At 44.9% G+C, this 24,292-nt stretch overlaps 1 protein-coding gene across 4 annotated transcripts in view; it reads left to right on the top strand.

The window, feature by feature from the left end:
• Positions 1-24,292, top strand: part of MAN1C1 (mannosidase alpha class 1C member 1) — an 81,028-nt gene that overhangs the window by 47,567 nt on the left and 9,169 nt on the right. For all 4 annotated transcript variants that reach the window (XM_062014571.1, XM_062014569.1, XM_062014570.1 and 1 more), the window contains 5 exons: positions 11,944-12,059; positions 14,200-14,280; positions 16,427-16,521; positions 20,930-21,053; positions 23,412-23,505. In XM_062014571.1, coding sequence (XP_061870555.1) covers positions 11,944-12,059; positions 14,200-14,280; positions 16,427-16,521; positions 20,930-21,053; positions 23,412-23,505 — 510 coding nt within the window. The remainder of the gene's footprint in view (positions 1-11,943; positions 12,060-14,199; positions 14,281-16,426; positions 16,522-20,929; positions 21,054-23,411; positions 23,506-24,292) is intronic.

Below are 24,292 nucleotides of genomic sequence, written 5' to 3' on the forward strand. Positions count from 1 at the left end.
TTTGAATTCTAAGGTGAATTAGCAGTCTCGCTCATTAACTGCTACCTATGAATCTCAGAGTCCATGGATAATAGTTGCAGGTAGGATGTGCGTGTTTGTTTTAATAGGCCTGTTGGGACCTCTCACATTAAATGATGCAAGTCCTCAAGGAGGTGTGAAGGTGCAATAAATAGTATATAATCAGATTAACCAGTTTAAACTTAATTTCAAACATCCAGAAGAGGAGAGACCAGCAGTCTTTTGCCCCACCAGTATTACTGCTGTTGTCTTTTGTTTAACCTTCTTGAACTCTTCCTCCCAGAATTAGTCCTTCCTTGTCAAATTACTTATCTTTGCTAGAAGTAATTACCTCTGTTTCCCTGACATCTGAGCGCTGTTGCCCAAACGAAGAAGAAAACCTTTTTCCCAAAGGAGTATTTGAGTGATTATTACTTCCAATTTTCTGCTGAGCTCTCCGTAGCCAATGTAGTCTGCCTGCAATAGAATGTCTGTGTCATGGGAAACGGATTGGATACACATGGAGAGTGGATTTGCAGTATCTCTCCTGTATCAAAGATTGTGTTCCTGAGGCTCAGTCGAACTGCTTCCTCCTCTATGACACTTTCAAATAGAAACAGTTGGATTTCAGCTTGGGGAGGTTTGGAGTCAGGAGTGACAGGACAGCACCTGCTGTTGGAGGATCACTATGTGATGAAAGACGGTTGGAGGAACTGGGGAAAAGAGGATTAAATGGGGGAGCTGCTGCCAAGTATTAAATACTTAAGAATCAGTTGGCAGTAGGTGCTTACTGTATATCTTCTTTCCCTTCTACTGGAGGAAGCAACTGTCTGAAGGGCTGTTATTGTGACAAGCAATACATTTTTATACTGAACACCTTCTTTTTTTTCCAGTGCAAAATAAGAATTTTGCTAACCGGTTCCAAACAGCCCGGTCTGCTCTAGACACAGTCTACTTTGCCACATTACTAAATGAGCATGAGCTCACTTTTTCTCTCTCTCACCCATCGCTTGTTAAGGGGAGAGCTGCCACTGCCAGTTCGGTTTGAATGATAAGACTTCATTCTTCAGGGGAAATTGATATTTGAAAAACACGAGTGGTTTGTAATCCAAAAAAGCTATTTCTTCCCCAGCTGGGACACTTTCTGTATTAAATTTGATCATAGCAACCTAAAAGGCAACACTTCAAGATGCTTCTCTGTGATGCCAGATTTACCTAGAAACTGTTCAGCACATATGCTAACACCCATCGTGCAGTGCAGGTGGAACTGTGATTCATTATCACTTCGCATGAACTCAGAAAATAGCTTCTGTTGACAATGAAAAAGAGACTGAGCTGTCTTGTGGGCCAGGTATTCAGGCGATTTTCTTAATGCCAGTGTTCAAAATTCCTTGCCTTTAGGTGGGAGGTGGATCATCCTTGTTTGGCAAGATGGCTTTTCAAAGTGGTGCTATTAGTCTCTTTACATGGTACCATAGGACTTTCTTCTTCCAAGCCACGTGCTGCAGGATTAGTTGCTCTCCTATTTCTAAGCATCTTTTCAGGGAATGATCAGCACTTCGAACTTTCCTTAGTTGGAGCAAACGTGACATTATCCACCCTGCAGTGTATAGGAGCAGGTTTTGAGTTCATTTAGATATGAAGCGTATAGAGTAGCAGCAACCTCAGAATTGCCTTGAGTGATGCCCTGCATTGAGTAAAAGGCATGGGTTTCTGAGGGATCGCTTAAGTATTTCTGGCAGAACTGCAAGAAAAGTAGTATCTCAGGGATCAGATAATTGATAGCTGAATAGATCCGTAGTCGGTTGGTAACCTACAAAGCAGGGTCATTGTTCTGTCACCACAGCTAAACCTATCCAGAATCATGAAGTGGAAGAGATGAGGCATGGCACATGAACATAAACTGAAATGAGGGTGGTTTGTGTCTTAGAGTGACAGAGGCTGGTTCATTGGGGCCTGTGGGAGCTTGGCACAGTCTCTCCCATGTCTACTGCCCTGCTGCAGGTCAGGATGAGCACCAGAATCTGAAGCTAAGCAGAACTAGCACAGTTAATGAGCTGGGAGCCACAGCAGTGCCCAGCACCTTGCCTCAGGATCTCCATCAATGGCTGCTCACAGCTTAGGTTGGCAGGGGAGCAGAGCACAGAGCTGCCCATGGCACCTGCCTGTGAGCTGCTGGAGACAAAGGGCTCAGTGAGGTGGGTTCTGCTCTTCTGAGTAATCACCCCTTGTCCTGTGCATCAGGGCAGCATGTATTTGTTGGAGAGTATTTGGGGTGTGACCTTTTGACCAATACCTGGAGAGGAGAGTAAGGAAGATTAATATGAAGAAGACAGAAAAATAACCTTGGACATGAAGTATTTTCTGATGAAGTCCTTGAAGTGTAGGTGCAGTGGTTTATTTGAAAGCAAAGAAAAATGAGGTTGCTCAAGAGCTAATGGACTTTTTTTTTTTCTTATTCTGCAGGAGAGTGTGCTGATAAAAAAAGAGATCTTTTCCAACTCTTGGGCTACTCTTTTGTCCCCTTTATCTTTCTCTACCGCTACCATGTTCCTCAGATGTAATTTGTTTAGTTTACCTTAAATAGAATAAAGTTACTGTGTGTTACAGCTATCAGGTTCACAGATAAAAACTTCCAGTCAATGAGAGACAGTGGCAAGGCTGTAACTCAGGTCTGATGGTGTTGTTCTGCAGGCTTCACCTGCAGTATATTGGTACTGATCACAGGCAGCTGAAGGACTGGATGGTAATGAAACAATTGCGAAGACTTAACTGAGAAATGTTATTTCTTCCTGAAAAGGCCTGTAACCTATTTCCTAGTTTCATTTGGATTTTCTGTTTGATTTGTGTCAGCTGAACAAATAGTACCAGCACTGTCCTAAAGATCACTGACTGCTGGCCTGATCCTACTTGTAACGGGATAGCCTTTCAGCTTGAGAACATGACCTGGAACTGGAGTGTGTCTTCCAGTACTGATAGCTAGGGCAAGGTTTCTGTCCTAGATGGCAATTGGGAAAGGAAAAGTTAAAAAATAAACTGTAAGGAGTGTTTTTGCATGGCCAACGATGCAGTTGCAGAGGGAAGATGAATGACTAGTGCCAGGTGCTTCCGATGAAGAAAGCCGGAAACACCCCGTCAGATGATGGTGGATAAACTGTGATCCATGGAGGTGGCGAGACAGCAGCTGACTCGGGAAGAGGCCAGTACACAAGGGCTGTTTGCTCAGTGTCAGAGGGGCAGCATGTGCATTGCTGTCTGTTGGCTCTTGTTTCTTGTCTTGCTGTAACTGGTACTGAGTAGAACAGGCTTTGGTCAACATGCTGCAGCACGTTCCCTGAATATAGATTTTTAAATCTTCTTATTTCTGTAACCAGCATGTTATCTTTATTTCAGCTTTTTCTGTTCAAACCTGGAGGAAAATGCCTCTGGCTTTTTTGCTGGCAGAAGAAACTAAGGCTCAGAGCAGGCAGGGAGCTCTGGCCTAAACCATATCCTATCTTAGGATCTCCAGGTTTCCAACCACTTGTTCTGTCTGACCCAGAGCACTCTGCAGAAAGGATTGGCAAATTTTTTATGCAAAGCAGACTTCTCTAGAAACTGTGCAGTGATTTTCACAGTTTCCTTTGTTGCCAAGATAATCCTGAGCTGTGTAAAAAGTCTCCCTGTAGATTTTCTACAGAATTTGACAATATGCCACCACCCAGAAGCTGTCGGGTGACGTGGTCTCAGCCAGCTCCCAGACTTCTCACACAAATCTCTGGATAAATGTCAAAAGTCAGTCTGGTCTCCAAGCACTATCAATGAGAAAAGAACCAAAAAGAACAAGAAAAGCAGCACTTGGAGATGGTTGCTTTTCAAACTGCTGTTTTAACAAGGCACTGATTTTAATCAAAGCCAGTTCAATCTTTTGAAGCCTTCCATACCAGCATAACCAGCATAAGGGATCTCAGTGTTTTCAGGTTTTGTTTGGCCCTGCATCTCCTGTACCCCAAGAGGTGAAGATAAATAACCAGTAACAACTGGAGTCTTTTGTGCCTCAACAGTTAACAAGTTCATAGTGTTTCATAGAAATGGCATCCTAATTTTTATTCCAAACAAGATTTCAGCACTAATTTTTGTTTTGACAAATATGATTTGACATAAGAACAGTGGGAGTCGAGACCTTTCATTTTTTATCTAGGTTTACATTGCACTGATCTAAATTCCTCCCCCTTTCACTCTTGCCTTTCTGTTGTAAACTTGGTTATTAAAGTTAGCAAAAAGCTATTTGAAACTCCCTGTTCTGTAGCATTTAAACAGTCCCGCTGTATGCAAGATTAAGTATGATAGCTTCCTAATGACTTGTGCTGTTCATTTTAAGCACTGGCACAATGCATTACTGTCCAGATTTTTTCAAACAGCTTTGTTGAAAATGAAGGATTTGGTTTCTGTTCACTGAGAAACTTCATAAAGGATTGTTTGCCAAATGGCAGGACCGGGCCCCCTGGGTCTTAGTCTCCATGACATTAGAGACAATATTCCTTAACCTCTTTGCCTCCTGTAGTGCGTAGGCATTGCCTGCTGAATAGGTGTGTTCGTGAGGTTAGTTTGGGCTCCCATCCATCTCTGTGACAAACAGTTCATAACAGCAGGGGTACATGGCTCTCTAAACGCAGGTGATACGGCACAAAGAATAATTTTTTTCAAGCTAAACCCTGATATCAGGGAGATAGTGTTGAAAATACTTCCATCTCCTGCTGCTGAAAGTCCTTGCACCATTTACAGCTTTGCAAAGGCAGTGCATCTAGACACACTGAGATCTTGCACCTGGATAGCATCACAGGTGAGAGTTGTGATGGGGAGACTGCTTCGTTGCATGGCACATGTGTGCCATTTAGGCTTTGCAGCAGGACAGCCACACTTTAGGTCACACACCTGCAAGCCATTGTGCTTAGTGGCTTCTCAGACACAGAGTGGCTGTGGGAGTTCGGCAAAATTGATGGTAAAAGGCATTTCTCCTTCCTGAGGAAGGGAGCTATTAACGACCTCACTCTTAGATACTCATTTGCTGAAGCATCACTTTTACAGCTATTTTTTAAAGACCTTTAAGGGACAGACTTGCAGCTGGGAGTCCTTCAAGCCTCATATCTGGCCTGTAATACTTCAAATTGGCTATTTTGGGAACAGGGGAGTGAGGGAAAGCAACTCTCGCTGTCCCTCCCATCACAGCTGCTCCACTTTGTCTAGAAAACCAAACATTTGCTAAGCTGTGGAGGCTGAATGTGTCCTGGGATTAGACCACTTGTTTAGCCATTGGGAAAAGCAGATGCAGGTTTGTGTGCCAAGTCTAGCAGAAAAAGAACTTGAACAGGTAGATCCCCAGCTTCTAAATACCTCGACCCAAGGACGTATTTGATTTTGACCAAAACCCTTTCCTAGAGCCTGAGTAAATTCCAACACACACACACAAAAATAAACACCAAAAAAACCCAACACAGACAGAATTTTGACAACGGAGTTCTTTTGGATCACCATAAGTATAACTGGAAAGTGATATCCATCAGGTGGGAGAGCTGGTTGGACTTTGTAGGAATGGAGCTGGATAAGGAAGAGAAGGGGGCTTGGTTCACCTGGGTGAGCAAGGGTGTTCTACGAAGTTCTGAAATGCAAGGTCCTGAAATGCAAGCTGCTGTACTGGCTGTCCCTGCACTTTGGGCCTGCTGTTCTCCATCCTACTTAATATAAACCCTTTGAGGTAGGATGAAGGTAAATGAATTGTGCTTTGTTACCGGTGAGTCACTCTATTGCCTAACTATTGTCTCTTCTCTTGTCAGTGAGTCACTGACACCTTATTAGAGCAGCTGACAGATCCCAGGACTCATTCCCCTGGAAGCAGTGTGATGAGGCTTTCTTTCAATGGCAGCTGGATAGGCTACAAAGGTGGCACGAGGCACAGGCTCCACGGCACAGAAGGCTGATAGATTTCCTCAGTTATGGGCAACACTTTAGCAGTTTGAACTGATAGAGCAGGAGCAGAGCAGGGGAAGACAAACCATTTTCTGAGCACAGCAAAAACCAAATCTATTTTCTGGTGCCAAGGGAATGCATTGAAGGTATCCTGGATGCTCTTGCAAGTGCTCTTTAGTCTCTTTGCTTTTCATTTTTCTTTCTTTGTAGCCTTTTTCCTTTCCTAATTTTTGTCCATCAGTCCCTGCTCGCTCCTCAGTCATGTAATTGCTGTTAAGAGAAATCTACCAAGTACTGTGCATCTTAGCTTGCCATTGTCTGCCTGCAGGGTAGAGGCAAAGGTTCTTTTAAGCTGAAGGTTTTGACCTTGACTGCAAGAAGCTGTATGAGAAGTTGTGGCTTTCACTGGAGCGACTGTCTTCTGTTTTCTGTAGCTCCCACAGGGACTGAACGAGGGCTAAACCCAGCATAATGTCACGCTCTCCTAATAAAAAGCAATTCTTTGGTGTGAAGACTTTGCCTTTCACTCAGTAGATCGTCTTACTTTCTAAAAAATGTAACCCTATCCTCTGGGCCCTTTCTAATGGAGGAGCTCAACTGTGCTGTGTGAGCGAGCCTGGATCAGTGATGTAGCCCGATACAATACGTGGCTGTCCCTTGCTGTTCCCAGGCAGGCCTGGGCTGACAACATGAGCAGATGCAAAGTGCTCACATCAGTTGAATTTCATGTGTGGATTTGGTAGCTCATGAAAGCTTCAGCAAGTCAGATGTAAACTCTTATTGCTCTACTAATGATCAGCTGTGCAGTTTCTGTTGTGTACCTGATGCTGTTATGTTTGACCTGTTTCTGCTGAATTGCCGGGTTTGATTTGCAGATAAGGGGTAGCTAAAAGCAAGTTCACAGGTGCAGCAGCAGTTATGATTGTTACCACAGTTATACTTAGTCCCAGCTGGGTCCTATGCAGTGCTTTCAAGCCTTAATTAGCCCTTACAGGTTTGGCAGGTGGTACGGTAGATATTCTCCACCTTTAATCAGCCCTCATGGCTTCCCTTTATGCTATACAGTGAGAGGAAAGCTGTTCCCTTTTCTCCCCCGCACACTGGCTTGCTCTCTAAAGGGGAGCAGGGCCGTGGGACATGTGCAAAGGGATGAACCTCGTGCATGTGCCAAGATGTGCCAGCCCCATCTCTTACTCACAGGTTCTCCACTCACCTGACTTGGAGCTCCTCATCCTTTACAGTCCTTGTTCAGCTTATGATCGGGACCACCTGTCTGTCACTTCTTGGGCTCACAGTCAATATGGATCTCTCTGATGGGGTCAGAGGAGCCCTAGGCTGTGGTGGCAGCTCTTCTCTTCTGCCCCATGCTCCACGGGGGGTTCAGAGGAGGCTGTCCCTTGCCTAGCATGAGGAGCTTGGCTGCCTGCTCCCCAGGTCACCTGGGCAGGCCGCCTTTGTGCCCGTTCATTCCTTTGCTTGTTGAGGCTGGCATATGTCTTACAAGGTATTCCCTCTTTTGCCTAGGGAACACACATTGGACATCCCAAATAGCCTTTGGAATTGTGTTTTGTTTTATAAACTGTTGCTGTAAGTGGCTTTAATGAACTCCTAAGGTAGCAGGCAGCAGGGATAGGTCAGGGATGGGAGAACAGGATGAGCCCCTCTATTCAGATTATCTACCTCAGACCGGAACAAGCTGTTACAGGCTTTAGCCATGGTTTTGAGAGATATCATTACCAGTAATTCCCATGAAGGCCTTTCTGAGACTGTATTGCTTGAAAGCCCTTGTTCCTCCAGACTGGCATTAAAGCACCCTCCTACTGAGGCCGTGGGGGTACTTACAATGCCATCTCCTCTCTCTGGAGTGCTCCATTCAGCACCTTTTACAAGAATTACTTTAACTAATGTAATGTTTGTTAGTGATTTCTGTGTCACTGTTCACAAGTGAGCGGGTGGATGGTCGTTCCTTTGGGTGGGTGGAAGTAGGAACAGAGAAGCCTTGTCTACATGATGTCTCCATTCTTCTCAGCACAAAGGAGTGAATACACTTGTGGCTTGGTACGGGGTGGCACAGCCCTCCTTCAGCTCAAGAAGAGATGAACCTTTGTATTGCTACCATGAGCTGCTTCTTCTGGTTTGCTGCTGTTCTCTCACAGATGAAACTCCAGGCAGAGGCTCTGCCACTTGCTGTTACAAGAGCTGCCATTAAATCATTTAGAAATGTCCCTTGACAAGCATCCCTGTGTTCTGCTTAAGGTCTCAGTTCTTCTCACTGGTCCCAGTGGAGGGTTCCTCTTCCCCTTTCAGAATGGCCATGGGCTCTTACTGGGCAGTGTAGGAGCTGGTGTGGATCCCAGAGCTGTGTTCAATGGCCCTTTTGGCCATCAGCAAAGTGACCTCACCTCTCCTGAGCATCTCCAAGCCAGTTTGGCAGCAGAATCAGTGGGGGCTTTTTGTTTTTTCCATAGCAGACAGGGTTTTAGATCTGTGGAGACGGGTATTATCACAGACACAGAGTCCTGCTTAAAAGTCATTGCTAGCATTTCTGTGTGCTTTCAGAAGGGTTTCTTTTGAGGGTTTCTTGGTTTCTACTTTGAAACTCCCTCAGAGAGAGTACAATGAGGCTGAAATCAGTAATTTAGAGAAGGGAGTGTCAGCAAGAGTCAGAAGTGACAGAGTGGGTTTTGATTCCTTTCCCTTTTGAAGCTGCTTCCCCTTTGATTATATCCCTCACATTATAATGCATAGATCTTGAAAGCTGATTATTTTTTTAACATCTCTTAAAAGCAGCATGTCAAGCAAATATCAGCACCTTCATAAATGGGTGCATATATACTGTAATAAACATGCTAGAATATCTTTTGACAGCTGGGTATAATCAGAGCTATTGGACATTGTATCGTGAGCTGTCATGATCTGATGAAGCAAAGTCTGAGCAAGAGGGAAGATGCTCCTGTAGCAAATAAGTAACATGCCAGTGTGCACAGGAGGGTCAGGGTCCTTCCTAGATGTCTTTTGTGTCCTGGCAAGTGGCAGAGACACAGCAGCAAATTCCTGGTGCCTGGCTTGCTCTCTGCATGGTTGTGGAGGGGAAGGAGGTTATGTTTTTTATCATACTCATGAGACAGCTGAAGCTGATACGGTATTGCGATAGACTTCTCTTAGCTTCAGGAAAAAAGTCAGCCATGCATTTTGCCATTGCTTCAAAGCTGGTGCAGAAGAAAGGAAACATCAACCAGACCCTTGTACAAAACACACAGCCTGGGGTTCTTCAGATACAGAGTGTTTAGGGGAATATTTAAAACAAATGTTTAAAATGACACAAAAGCAGCCCAGCAGGGATGCAAGGTTTGCCCTCTACTTTGTCAAATACAGGGGAGGAAAGCTAAGCATCTCCGAGCTGTGCTTCAGCAAAGATCCGAGCATATTCCTAGTCCCCGATGCAGTTCATGTATTTCAAGGCCTTACTTGCTAAAAACATAAAAGGCTTGTCAGTTCAAGCAATATTTTTCACTTCAGTTAATCATCCCAGAAAATTGGAACTTTACTGTCTCTCTCTGTCTGTTCAGTTTGAGCAAATCCAACTTTTCTCATTGTCTCTCTGCAGATTATAAAAGGCTTTGTGGATTATATCATCAAATTAAATGGAACCTTAGTGTTACTCTCAGAATATCACAGTAATGGACGATGCCTCAGGCAGCATTGCCCTTCCTGCTCCTTTTAAAATGTTTTGCCTATATCTGTGTTGCTCCGAGCTTGTGGGTCTCTCCTTGTGAACAGGAAAGTGTATAAAAATCACATAAGCATTAGTATTGAAGAATCATGAAGAATCACTGAGACCGATAAAAGCAACTGACTGTGATCACAACGTTTCTCATGGTCCCTGCTTTTGGAAAATGTGCCGTACAAGCATCGGCTCAGCTGGTTTTTAGAGCCCACCAGTTGATCTAGTGGCTGTTTGACTCTTTCTGTTGCACTCTCAGAGATAGCTCCAGTTAGATGATCATTGCACAAGCCTGCAGGAATAAATGGATTCCTAGAGGCTGTCTCTACTGCCTTGATCCCTTCTCCACAGCCCCTATTTTTGATGCAGATAGCATCTGAAAGCCAGCAATCTGTAGCTGAGCAGTAAAGTTCTGCTTGGGTTTTCATTAAAGCAATGATGTGCTGACTGGCTGAAAAGTGTCAAAACTGCAATCTTGTAATATCAACAAAATGAGGCAGGATGCCTTTCTTACGGGAGAGGAATGCTGAAAGCATAAATGAGCCCCGCATGAAATTGGAGGATCTGAGCACTACTTTTTGAGGGAAAAGGTATGATGAACATCAGAAACAGTTGCTTTTTCTTCTTTAATAAGAAAAGACCAAAGTCTTAAGGTCCATGACATGTGGCTGACCTTTGCCTTCCTCCCCCCTCTGCAGTAGTTCCTCAACAGTGCATCCAGGTGGGTTTTCCTCTCTTAAAGCAGAACTAGAATTGATGTAACACTGAAGGTATTACAAAAGTGCAAGCCAATTTAATAATGAAATAAAGGGCTGGGAAAACTGGGGGAATTTGGGGTAGTATTTTAAAATCTGTTACTGAGAAGAAGAATCCAACCTGAGACATGTAGAAAGGTGTCTTAGGAAAGCCCCTGGACATAGGCAGCGTATGTGAATCTTTGTGGTTACACTGGAAAGGGAGATGATAGGGACAGAGCCCGTACAAGCAGCTTCTCCTGCAGAAAGGAAGCCTGAACCTCATCCAAGCCTTGTTGCTGCCAGAGACTCCAGAGTGGTCTGGCTGTCAGGGGGCGGGTGGGAACGTGGCTGCAACTGAGCAGTGTGTGTATGTGCGGGCCCACACATGCAGCTTGCTTATGGTGGTGTCAGGGCAGCATCACGCCTGTGTCCCTGGAGTGCTGCATCCACAGAGGGATGACTGATGATGATTCCAAACTGGAATCTGCCACACAAGGATGTGTTGGCTGATCAGGGAAGTGAGTAGCCTTTGTAATTAAGGCGGGAAGGGTTTTGAGTCAATGTGCTTCATGCTCTTCCCTTTCTCGTGTTAGGAATGGTGTTAGGGAACCCTTACAGAAGTAAACCCGAGCACTGAGATGTTCCAAACCCTGGGTTGTTAACGTCCATCTCTAGTTTCATTTAATCTCAACTGCTACAAGATTGTCTTTGTACCCATGTAGACATGCCACAGCATTCTGTCTCACTGGAAGTTCTCCTGCAGTCTGTTGGCATAAGACAACGCTTGGCAGGCAATTTCTGTACGTAAATTATATGGCTGGTCCAAGTACGTGGCTGGCATTTGCTTCATCTGCATGTGTCCCATTGCCATCTGCTGGAGAATGGGGAGTGGGCCCACAGGGGCTCTTCTAGAAATTAGCCAAAGGAAGGGAGCTGTCCCCAGAGTCACTCACTCTCCGTTCAGGATTCACTGTGATTAGTTTCTGGTCTCTGCTGCCAGATGAGGCTGTGTTTTGTGTATATGCTGGTGATGGGAAACCCTGGGTCATGGCATGGTGCAAAAGTAGTCTGTGCCCCAGATAACAAACACTGCGTCAAGACAGAATGATCAAAGTCCTTAGATGCTCTTGCACAATAAAAATACAGTTCTGTCACTTAGGAGAGGGCTATGCTTTTAACTGGGTTAGAAAGAGCCTGAATTTAGATTTACATCTGAACAAATATTAGGGGTGGAATTGCCTACCCACTTTGGCCAAATCAAGACTGGAAAACAAGGCCAAGGCTTGTAGTCATGAAGAATGTGGACCTTAAGCTCTTCCTTGGGGTATTCTTTCAGAGTTCTTTGAAAATTGGTCCTCTCCAGTTTTGGGTAGCAGGGCTCACTAGTCCTGTTAGAAGACATCACCCTAGACCGTGGCTAGTCTGGATCCCCTCCATACAGCCTCAGTATTGGAACTGGAAGCTGCTGTCTGTACCAGCTGCTGCATATTGATTTAGAAGCATGAGTGGGGGCTTCATCATGTTCTGTTTGCAATGCAGGAGGCCTTCGAGGAGCTACAGTGGTAGATGCCTTAGATACTCTGTACATCATGGAACTTGAGGAGGAATTCCAAGAAGCAAAGAAGTGGGTGGAGAAAAACTTTGACTTGAATGTGGTGAGTCAGATACTGGAAATGTTTGTCAGTGTCATCAAAATGTTGTGTGCTTGTCCAGTTCTAATGACAGTCTTCTCTAAGAATCATTTGGGACGGGGAACTCTGAAGTCTGTGGGGGAAGAAACCACTCAGCTCTGATTTTCTTTTAAGGCTGAAGAGACTACTGTGATTCACCTCCTTTTCTGCCTATACATGGCACAGGGTTCCAACCAGAGGACAACAGATCAGATTCACAGTGTCTGTTTGAAAGCAAGATTCAGTGTTTAATGTTTTTTGGGTTTTGGTCTGGGTTATAAAACCAGCTGTAATTATTAGATACTCCAAGGAAGTTTTGCTCATCAAAGAACAAGTTCTGTTTCATTTCAGTTAAATGTCTCTCTGTGACATGTCTATAGCTTAGACAGACATGCTATAGCTTAAGATTGAAGACGTTGATCTCCTTGACTGGACTGTATGATGGTATGTCATTGCTGGGTCTTGAGCGTGGCACCTTGGCAGCAAAATTGGAGCATGTGGTGAGCCTGGATTTGGGAGGAAGGGCATCATCTCTAAAAATGGCCAGAGATGCTCAGTCTTTGTGGCCCCCTAGCCACTTCTTTTCAGAGCTAGTATTAGATTCGCTGGGACTCTGGATGCAACCTTGACAGCCTTGACAGTGCTGTCAAATGAAGGATGCTGTCCTTTATCTCACTTTGTGGCCAGGGCCCCTAGCCATGGCTCTGACTGATGTTCTCCAAGACAGCTCTTGTATTTCTTGTGGGAGAGCTGATGGGATCTCATCAGTGTCACATGGAGATTGTTAAAACCAGAGTGCAGTTCAAACTTTTATTTTTTTAATGCCAAACTAGTTGTCTGTTGTGAAAGATGGTTCTCCCCTTGGGAACAATGCATGCAGCTGCCTTTATAGAAAAGCCTCATTTGCGAGGGCACGACTGGCATTCATATATGCATAAAAGGAAGACCACATCTGATAAATTTGGTGAATGCTCTCAGTATGTTGCTGAATCGATAAACAAGGGACAAAATAAACTGGGAGATAATTTATCTGGATTTCATAAAAGCTTTTAATCTTGGCCTGCAGAATAGATTGATCTGCAAAGACAAGAGTGAATGCTATGGATTAATCGGTGGAGTCAGGAGGCAGAGCAGAGGGAGATGAATTAAAAATTGGCTCTCTACGAGGAACTCTTAATAGTCCAGAAAAGTGAGGTAGGAACTCCAAGGCCCACAAGCTCTGTTTAAAACTGGGTGCCATGATCTGTCTCATGCAATTTCAATCATCATCTCAAGAAAGCACTTACTCTGATTTGTAGCCGTCGGGTGTTTGAAAAGGGCAGACCAGCACAGAGGTTCAAGTGCCCTTTGCTCACTGAAAGTGCTGTGTTGGTAGAAGATCTTTCTGTTTCCTGGCTTTATGCATTTGTGTGCATGTAGGAATCGTTTGTCATGCAGATTTGATGGCCAGGAACATGTGTGTTTTTTAAAGACATGTTTTGAATGCAGTCATTTTGACATTTCTGATTGTTCCAAGTGAGTGGGTTCTTGAGCAATTCAGTGAACATATCCATTTGTGTCTGCTGTCTCAGGTGGTAGGACACATGGACATGACACAGTTTCTCTCTCCATAAGCATGTCCATGACAGGCATCCTATAGGCTGTGGTCCTCTGAGCCTGCAGACGGGTGGGTCCTTGAATAACAGAAAGTATCTACCTAATGCAGGAAGTGCATTACATCTTTTTAATGCAGTGTTCTCTTTCCAAGAAAATGGAGACAGCAGTTTTTCCATGTGGCTGTACATTTTCCTCTTCAAGTAAAACATTTCAAGGAGCAAATTTTTGCCCTAATCTAAACTCACAGCTTTTTGAAAGGCATAACCTGAGACAGTGTTGGATGGATGGACAATACATCTGCTCTAACCGATTAAAATATTGTGAGTGGGTGATAAATGAGTAGTTTGGGTATTTCTTTTCCCTTCAGGCTCCACCTGTCACTGTAGGGCAAATAAAGTGCTATGAAATCTTAGTCAAAAAAGCTGTGCTACACCGTGGGTGAGGGCCGGGAGACTTAAGTATCAGCCTACATTCACTGCCATTTGTGCACACAGACTTTGCAGTCAAGTATGTCATTATGTATTTTCAGAATGGAGAAGCATCCTTGTTTGAGGTGAACATCCGCTATATTGGAGGACTGTTGGCTGCATACTACTTAACTGGAGAAGAGGTTTGTTTCAGCAGCTCTGCATGTCTCACACAGTCGCCAAAAATGAACCGAACCGAAAGGGTTCTCCAGGAGCTTTTCTCTCATCATCAGATAATTTCTCCATAACAACAGACTAAACCTATCGTTTTTATGAATATCAGAATGCCACTAATGTTCTTTTAATTAAGTCTCCCATAATTACCTTGCACACACCCTCCATGACTCATTTGAAAAGATCTTTTCTCCTGTGGGCAATTCTAGCAAGACACGTTTTCAGTTGGACACATTGCTCCCCAGTGAAATGCCATTTGCAGTGATCTTTGTACTTGTTCCTTGTACTCTAAACACAGGCAGTATTTCATCAAACATCATTCCAGATTCTGCCTCAGAGTAAGGAGGGCAACTGGTTAGTAGCAAGTGCTCCAAATTCTACCCAGTCTCCCTTTAGCAGTAGTTTCTAAGATAGTGCTGTGGGGTCCAGGGAAGGAGGGTGGCAAAGTGCCAGGGCCGGGTAGGGTACCTGTACCCCACCAACTCATGTGACAAAGTGATAAAGCTCCACAAAATGTCCCCTTGCCCAGGAGATGTGGGCTGGGATCACAGCCCCTCCCGTAGTATCAGCTGGGCACTGGTTGCTTCCATCCCCCAGCAGTCCTGGATAAAGCAGGAGGCTCTCGCCTCCACATCCCTGCTTCCTATCCCAGCCTGGCAGAGGCCAGGGCTTAATGCCATAATCTGTTTTATAATGTGATTGTACCAGAATTCTACAGATGACTGTAGAGAGATGAAGAGATTATTCCTTTGCCCTGAAAGTCTTAGGTGGGCAGAAACTGCTTCAAGGGGGAGTTTTGTGAGTGAGGGAACTGGAAGACTGGCTCTTTAATGAGAGCTTAGCTCTCACACTGTATACTGACCATGGCTGGGTGTTGTACACCATCATAGGATGGGATGGCTCGTCACTGCATAGTGGTACCGTGGATCCTTGGAGACACGGGGAGCAGCTCTGTTACTTTAGTTGCATTTCAAATGAGTTCCAGGAATGACTTCTGTCAGTGATTTCCCTCCAGGGAAAACTCTCAAAGACTCAGTGCCCCAACTCAGGGCCTGTCTCAGTCACAACTTCAACAGGCTTCAGATCAACACAGCAAAAAGAAACCACATTAAACTGTAAAACTCCAGCAGTGACCTCTTGAAGTACAGTCAGCAGCGATGCTCAGCAGCCAGGGCAGTGCCTGTCATAAGCCCAGTCAGTGTCAGCAGGCTGAAAGGCAAAAATCAAGTCCCTGTCTCTTGCTTCTGAACCAAACCCCTACCTCCTTGTGAGTATATCAAAGGTCTGCAAGCCCACAGGAGAGTTCAGGTTTCCTCAGTGCTGTATTTTTAGTGCAATAAATTCCTTCTTTCTGAGAACTGCTCTGACTGCTTGGGCTGGTAAAGCGGGGCTAGAGGTAAAAGGCTTGTGCATTATCTCCTAAGTCACTTACAGGCTTCCATTGATCAGGACTAATCTCTGGAGCAAAGATTAGTGCTTGTATCAGTTTGTCCCAAAATAATTGTGCGTAGTGGCTTTGTGCTGGAAGCCACCATAAGGTATAAATTGATTTGAAAGCCCAAAACTGAGGCATTACAAATGGAAAAGAAGCAGCTTAGCCATGAAACCATGAATCCTTCCGGGAAAAGAGTTTCAAGTAAAAGATTCTTCATTGGATATCATGTTTTTTACAACAGGAGATGACACAGGCTAGGCAAACCCATGTTGTCAATCTAACAGTGCTTCACTTGAGAAAGAATTATTTTTATTGTAACTCAGTCATTTTGCTTCTGTGTCCTCTGCCACCCTGGGAAAAGGGAAGAATTTGTCCCCAGACAGTACACTTCAGATCAGCCCAGATCACAAACATTTTTGCTGAGGTATTCAAGGTTTCTAAGCTCCACAGCTCTGGTTTAGTTTAGGTTTTTAGGGAACGTTCAAATAGATACCAAAGTTCAGCGTGACTTTTGGTTCAGATCTATCTGGAACTAAGGCAGCAGCATACCTGAAACGGGACTTTGGCAGTTTTAGTTTTTAATAATCGTATGTTCAAAAAGGTGGATTTGAAAGAATCCAGTGTGACTATTATTCACAAGCAGTCCATTAAATATTTATCCTGTCTTCTTCTTTTAACAGATGTTCAAGAATAAAGCTCTGGAACTTGGAGAGAAACTTTTGCCAGCATTTAACACCCCGACTGGTATCCCACGTGGCGTCATAAATCTGGGCAGGCAAGACACTCGTCCTTACAAGCATGTCATTTTATTACTGAATGTTTGTAAAAGACCAGGATTCAAGCAGGAATAGCAGCAGTTCCTCAGAGATGCCCCCCTCTAGTGCAGATTCTTCGAGGTCATTTCTTTTGCCAACTCAAAACCAAGAGGTGCCTTGGCAGAGATTGCAGGTGACTCACATTAAACCCAGCTGTGTTTTATTAATTTTGGACTATCCACAGTTTCTTCCTCTACCTCTTGGCAGGGCTCCCTGCTGCAATAGCATTTTCCTCACTCTTACTTTCTTTGAAAGGTTATTTGTAGTCTGCACGTAGCATGTGGTGCTCTCTGTATTTTTGCAGCATGCCCAACTAGATGCATGTGAATTTATCCAGGCTCCATGTCTGGAAAAAATTGGAAAGGAACTGATGGAACTGGCTAACAGCTTAGCTGCTAGAAAGGGGGGAGTATACAGATCCTCTAGTTTTCTCCCTGACAGCAGCACTCAGCCAGATGTGTATCCTTCACTTAGAGACACCACTTCATAGAACCCTAGAATGGTAGGGATTGAAAGGGAACTTTTGAGATCATCTATTCCAACCCCCCTGCCAAAGCAGGTCCAGCTAGATCAGGTCACACAGGAACACGTTCAGGCAGGTTTGGAAACCTCCAGAGAAGGAGCCTCCACACCCACCCTGGGCAGCCTGGGCCAAGGCTCCCTCACCCTCACAGTAAAATAGTTTTTCCTTATGTTTAATTGGAACTTTTTTGTTCCAGCTTCTTCCCATTACCCCTTGTCCTGTCACTAGATACAATAGAAAAAAGGGATGCCCCAACCTCCTTTCTTGTCAGGTAGGTGATGGTCCCATGCTGGAGGGGAGCTTTGAGGCAGCTGGGTTAAATACTGGTTAAGTACTGAAGGTTAAGTACTGAAATACTAGTTAAGACTGAAGGTCTCAGCAAGCAGAGGTAAACCTGGAGGCTGGACTCCTAGTCTCTGCTTCTTGGTAGCAGACAGTGTTCCTTGCTCATCAGCTCATTTTGATGCCTACAAACAAATCCCCCCAGGTTAAAAGTTGCATGCTGTCTGAAAGAGAGACAGCAGGAAATGTGGGTTAACAAAAAGCCTTTCATCCTCACCTCTTGCAAAACCCAGAGCAGCAGCCATGAAAATCGTTATTCATCTTTTAGCCCAAATCTCCTGTTTGGCTCATGTCTCTGTGAAGTGCAAGACTTTTGAATGTTTGGTTCATGCTGATCCATCACTGAAATATCACTGTCACCCTTCAGGTGTCTTATCTGCACGTGATCCCAGTGAAAATTTGAGCCACCACCACGACTTTAATTGTCTCTTTTTACAGAAGAGACATTCTGCTTCCTCTGTGGCTGATAAAGACAGCAGTCTTAGTACAGACTAACCTTTCACAGAAATGCCAAACCCTCCCCTGCCCTTTGTGAAAACAATTGAAGCAGACTCTGACTGCCTGGACATTCCCACAGTGTTTTGCTGATGACCTTGACTTATAGCAAAGCATTAAAATAACACCAAGCCCACAGTCCAGAGCCTGTGTTACTGGCTTGAGCTCTGGCTTCAGGGCCATGAAACTGCTGTTAGGGCTGAGAAGTATCAATTGATATAGGAGCAAGGATGAAGCGAGCTAAATCTGTAGTCTGACTGGAGAAGAGTGGGGTGACCCTATGAGAGCACACTGACCCAAATGTCAGGGCCAAACCAAAGCCTAGAAGAGTTGTGCAAGAAATAATTCTGTCTCCAGTTTTACTTTGTCAAGGATGTGCTAATTCTCATCATCTCAAAAGGAGGAGAGACTCGCAGCTTGTGTAGGCTTTCCATGGTGGTAGCTTTGGGGGGTGGGTTACAAGTGGCATTTCAGAGATTTGGATCAAACTAAAGTTGGCATTAAATCAGTTCTGCATACACATTTTTGAGGACCCAAGTACAGAGACAGCCACCCCCAGCTCTTCCCATAGCCAGCTGGCTTTATCTTTTCCTGTCACCTCACACCCTTTTCCTCCTGTGTCCCTTCTCCACTGATGTGCTTCTCTGTGGCCTTCTGTTTCCACACAGGTACTGTCACATCTCACACAGGCTTGTTTTCCATCCTACTGGTCCAACTGCTATGTTGTCTGCCAGATCCTAGAGTTCTCAAGCTCCTGTGATCTTTGCCTGTGATTTCCCTCCCAGTGCCTCCTGTTCTGGGTCCCTGGCTCCTGCTTTCCTTTACATATTCTCTAAACCCCTGCACCTCCAGATTTTTTCTCATCATCCTCTCCTGGTCTCTCTCCTGAACTGGCAGTGTTTTGCTGCTTTGGATCTCCATGAGGGCAGGAGATGACAGAGCCATTTACAGTCCATGCTTGCACTGGACAGTGTTTAAGACCCACTTATCTGGAGGATAAAGAGAGCTCTGGGCATTTTCTTTTGTTATGAAGACCTTTAAACAGTAGTTTGCTCTGAGGTGCACAGAGCAGCTGTGAAGACCCAATGTGTCCAGTCTGTAATGTTGAAAAAGTGTTTTCCTGCACAAGGTCATTTCAGATTGCTCTTTAACCCAGGGACACAGCACAGACATACTCTGTCAGCCGCTGTGGCCCCGCAGAGCCATCGTCACAACCACCATGGTCCTGTTTGGCTGCTTCCAAGCCTCCTCATTTGAACCAGCTCAGAAGGCAGGTTCTGGTTGTGAGATCATATTTGTTAGGATGTCCCTTAAGTGAAGTGTCCCTTAAGCAATTGACTCTTTACAGACAGGAGATCATGCTGGGGTTGTTTAGCACATCCATCCCAGGTTCTGCAGATGTGTCCAACCCAATACTCACACTGATGTGAACCCAGTCAGGCTGCAGAACCTTTCTGTGCAGGGAGATCTCTGCCATAAACACTTGATGTTATTGGGGTGCCAGTTTTAGCTGCATACAGTTTTTCCAAATGAAAAGCTGGTGATACAACCTCCAGACAGTTTGCAGGGAAGGCTGACGCTTGGCAGTGACTGAGCAATTTGAAACAGTGTGAACATATTGCTTATCTAAGGCTCTTTTTGTCTGGAGGCGAAACAAACAGCTCTGGACCTGAAATGGTTTTCTATATATCACATGGAGGGGAAACTTCCCGCCCCACCCTAGAAAGATCATTAGTTTCCGCCTCCTGTGAGCAGAAGCTGCTCCTGCTGACAGCCAAGCTTCCAGACGCCATCTAGTGTTAACCCCCCCATCCCTGGAAACCTCTTCCCTCACCAGTGTCAACCCCAAACAGCTCCAGAGACGTGAAAATCAAAGCCCTGTCACTTCTGAGGTGGTTCAGCCAAGCTTCCCTGAGCCGGCACCTGCAGAGGCTGGTTTGAGTCCAAGGCTTAAGGTTATGGGACATTTTCCTGTCTGTGTATTCAGAGAGGCACAGAACTGTAATCTGTGGCAGTGGGACACAAGAAGGAAGCAGTCAAATGTAAAAGCAAACCCAAGGGTAAGGCTGTTAGTGCTTGGAAGAGCCTCTCCCCTCTCACATCCTTTGGTTAGTTTTCTTTCACATTCCAGGGAGAAGTGATGCCCTCCTCATCCCCAGAATCAACTCCTTGCTTTGCTTTAGTGCTGATTTCTCTCTCTGCATGGTTTTGGCAGGGTGAGGGGAGACAGAAACCGAGAAAGGATTCCAGCACATCAGAAGTAGGAGTGGAAGCACTTTGTATAACTGTCTGCTTCAGACAGTGTTGGCCATCTCTTGTAGATTTATGCTGGCCCTCCTGTTCTTACAAGGCACACAAGATGAGCTCCAGTGGGGTGCTTTCACTCAGATTTGTCCCGTGCAGATGTTAAGATTGGTTTTTTTTTAATGTTGCAGTCAGGTTTCCCAGTGGCATCATTGCCCTGGTGCTGATGTCGCTCTATCCCCTTGCAAGCAACCACATGCTGGGAATGTTGCTGTAAATTATCTATAACGAGTGCAAGATCTTGTTGAAACAAGGCCCTTAGAGACAGTCTGGATTCTCTGCAAAATAGCAGCCTTGTTGGATCTGTGGAACATTCAAGATGCGAGAGTCCAGCCCAGGCTACTTACAGACAGGTTTTAACCCAAAATGTTTTGTGTAGAGTAGGCTGACAGTGTTCTTCCAAAATTTGCTTCAAGGTGATCTGTTTGGGAGGGATTACTCTTCCACAAAAGCCACAGTTTTGCAGTCTGTGTGTTTGCCCTATCCTAGACAATCCCCTGTAAAGCTACTGCTCCATCCCCCTAAAACTGTTCCATGTGAGAGTCCTAAAAACCTGTTTATATCCCATTTACATGGCTCCTGTTGAGACCTGCTGTGCACTGCATACACATGGCAAAGGCAGGAACTGCACTGGGGCGATGGGGAGACCTCAGGCCTTGGCTGTCTTTTCCTGGAAATAAAGGCTTTCTTTTCTCTTCTTGCAGTGGCATGAGTTGGAGTTGGGGTTGGGCATCTGCTGGAAGCAGCATTTTGGCAGAATTTGGTACCTTGCACTTAGAGTTCCTGCACCTCTCAGAGCTCTCTGGCAACCCAGTGTTTGCAGAAAAGGCAAGTATTTCCCAGTTTGCTTTTTTGCTTTTTTCCCAGGTCTCTTTATGCTCCTGGGGTCAGTGCTGGAGCAGAAGAGCACTGAGGTGATGCCTGCAGCAGACAGCATGGCAGCAAAGTGTTCCTTCTCCCCGGTACCAGTACAGCTCACCAGAGCAGGAACATTCCAGAGTGGGACCTGGGTTCAGAAACAGTCACAGTGAGGTCCCATCAGGAGGCAGCCAGCCACCCTGCTGTTTTTGGTGGCCATTTACATTTGCTGTAGCCCTTTCACCTTCCTCTCCATGGCTTGCAGCTGCCAGGGAGGTGGGGTTGTTTTTCCCAATGTCTCTGTCATGTTGAGTTGTAGCAAAAATGTACTCAGACAAGAACACAGCCAAAACTAAACCATCTGTTGGATGCAGACTGCAAAGATAATTGTTAATTGCGGTATCCTAATAGTAGTGCCCTATTCTTGCAGACTTTTTTACTCTGCCAGACATTAAATGTTATGCTCCAAACAGCAAGATTTCTGCTGAGGTTTCCTGTGTAGGAAAGACCTGACAGTTGACATATTGGATTCCTTTTGTGTAACTTGTAACTGAAAATCTATTAATATTGTACATTACCTTGAGCTTTTTTTTTTTTCCACGAGTGATCTTGTAGTGCATGTGAGAACAGCTTAATAAATACACTGTTGTATACCAGCAAGTCCCTGAGGAATCAGCTTTGAGGGAGACAAATTGCTTCAGTCAAATCCAAACTGCCCCCATGAGCCCAAAGGAAATGGGGCCTGCCCACAGTCCCACAGTGGGATGAAAACAGACAGTGGTTCTAGGATTGCCAATAAAAAGCTCAAAATGTTACATTTCTGGGACATTTCCATGCAGGTCTGTCAGTTGTGAAACAGGAAGGGAACTTGAGGAAGGGAACTTGAGGAATCGACAGGGAGAGAAGCTAGCAGAGCAAAATGGAGAACAGAATGAAGTGTGTAGCAATCAATAAAGGTGGGGGGAGCAAGAGAGAAAAGCAGAGGGCGAAGGAAAACTAGAAATCCAGGAAGCTCTGTAGAGAAGATAATGAAAGACTGGTGATTTGAAATAAAGGATAGAGGCCAAAGATTCCTGAGGACAGTGGTAAGTGGCTCAGAGGAAGGGGAGAGCTGAGAAGAGAATGGTGGTATGGACAAAAATGTGTGCAAAGGAAATGAAGGGCCAGGGACAGAGAGGAGCACTGAAATGACCAGGGCAAGAATATGTAGCATTAAAAACTAGAGCTTCATCTATATTCCAGGTTCCAACTGTGGCATTCTGAGCCTGGGTCAAGCCTCTCTCCCCAGCCTAACATGTTTTCCTCTTTGCCTCTTAAGCTTGTGGAAGGATCAGGGCAGAACTTTTCTAATGGACTCTGCTGAGCTGAGCACGCCTGGTGTGTGCCACAAAAAACATCACACATCCTGACGCCCTCTGAGAGACAAAATGCAGCATGCTGTGGGCTCAAACAGACCATCCTGTGGGAAATTACTTCAGAGGAACAGATCAACTCATTAACTTGCAGCTTGGGACTTGTGTGATTTTAGCAAGAATAAAGTCCATCTGTGTCTTTTATTCAAACATGTCATTAATATGCCATGCTACTAAACTTCAGTAAATATTATGCAGCCTGACAACTTACTTGGAAGCACCGACTGAAGTCTGTAGCCAGCTTTTGGCGTACAAATTGTCTAATTTTATAAAAGGTTTAGAGTGTATTAGCTGCTCTGTAAGTTATAACAGAATATTTATGCTGCCTACCATTTTTGTCCCTTATGGGAAAGGCCTATTGGATTTAATGGTGGTGAAACCAAGGGAGGTTTTAGAGAATAAGTACATCTGTTCTGGCATATTAAAGGAGCTGTCTGTTGTTGAAATTAAGGGCTCCAGTTCATCATGTTAAGTGACCACATGATGAATTTAAGTACTATGTGAGTCACTCATCTCTGCCACTCCTTTCCCTTTGGATCATGGAAGAAATCACCCTCTGCATCTTGTACATTTCCACCCAGATCTCAAATCCTCAGGATTGCTTCTGGACCCCTGTTAGCAAGCTGCTTTCACTGCTTGCTGACTAGGGCCTTGCAGGGTTTTTAGAATCATCTCTAAAATCCCACAGAGCTGCATAAAAATTGTGCTGAGGAGTCCAGCAGAAAAGTTTATCCATAACAGCCTGTCCCCAGAGAGACAAGTTGTTGGGTTCTGCTTGCAGGAGGATTCACAGCGTCACAGGCTGCTGGGCCTGCTCAGCCAGGGATCTCACTGATGAATTACAGAGTTCTCAATGCAGAGCTGTCGGCTTTTTCAGCAGAGAAGTAACACAGTTCTTGTCTCTCCTCTCTCACAGGTGATGAACATCCGCAAAGTCCTGAACAGAGTTGAGAAGCCACAGGGTCTTTATCCCAACTTTCTCAGCCCGGTGACGGGGAACTGGGTGCAGCGTAGGTATCACTCTTTGTTCAGAGTCCTGCCTGGAGCGTTTCAGTCTTTCCATTATTCTTTGGGAAGCAATAGCTACTGTCAGAGCAGCAAGCCAAGGAAATGTCTTGTCAGGCAGCCTGTTATACATATGATTAGATAATACAACCCGATTTGTAAGATGCAATAACAGTAATTGTACTCTTATTCCATCAGCCTTGTTTCCAGCTGAGTGTCTCACCTCCAGAGAGAATTAGGGGCTTTCTTGCACAGGGGAGGATAATGGTACATGGTTCATCTCACAGATATTAGAAATCAGCACATCTCTGTAAGACCTCATCCTGCAGTCATCACATAGCCCACAGACCCACTTGGGAGTTGGACGTGGAGACTGTGAGCAGAAACAGTGAGATTTACTTCCTGAGTGTGCTGCAGCAAGTAAGGAGCCACCTGGAGAGCCAAAAAGAGGACTTAGAGAGTCTCAGATCCCCCCAGGATTTAGGACTGAGTTCTCTTGCACATATCCATGTACCTGCTACCATGGTACCTCTGTGTAGTGCCATTTTCTGCAAGAAGGATGAGATAAGTTCATGTTCTTTTCTCTTGTTCGGAAGTAAGGACATGGCCATTAAATACATACTGCTCTGATATGGAAGAGGAGCAATAACCAGGAAGGGGCTTGAAAAGAGCAAGGAAATAGTAGAAGCAGTGTATGGAGGGAAGGATTATTTACTTTCCTGCTTTACACATACAGCCCCTCCATATCTGGAGAAGAGGCTGTACCCCTCTTTTTGCACCACCAAAGGGCAG

This window comes from Colius striatus, chromosome 24 (genome assembly GCF_028858725.1).
Source record: "Colius striatus isolate bColStr4 chromosome 24, bColStr4.1.hap1, whole genome shotgun sequence".
Lineage (NCBI taxonomy): Eukaryota > Metazoa > Chordata > Aves > Coliiformes > Coliidae > Colius > Colius striatus.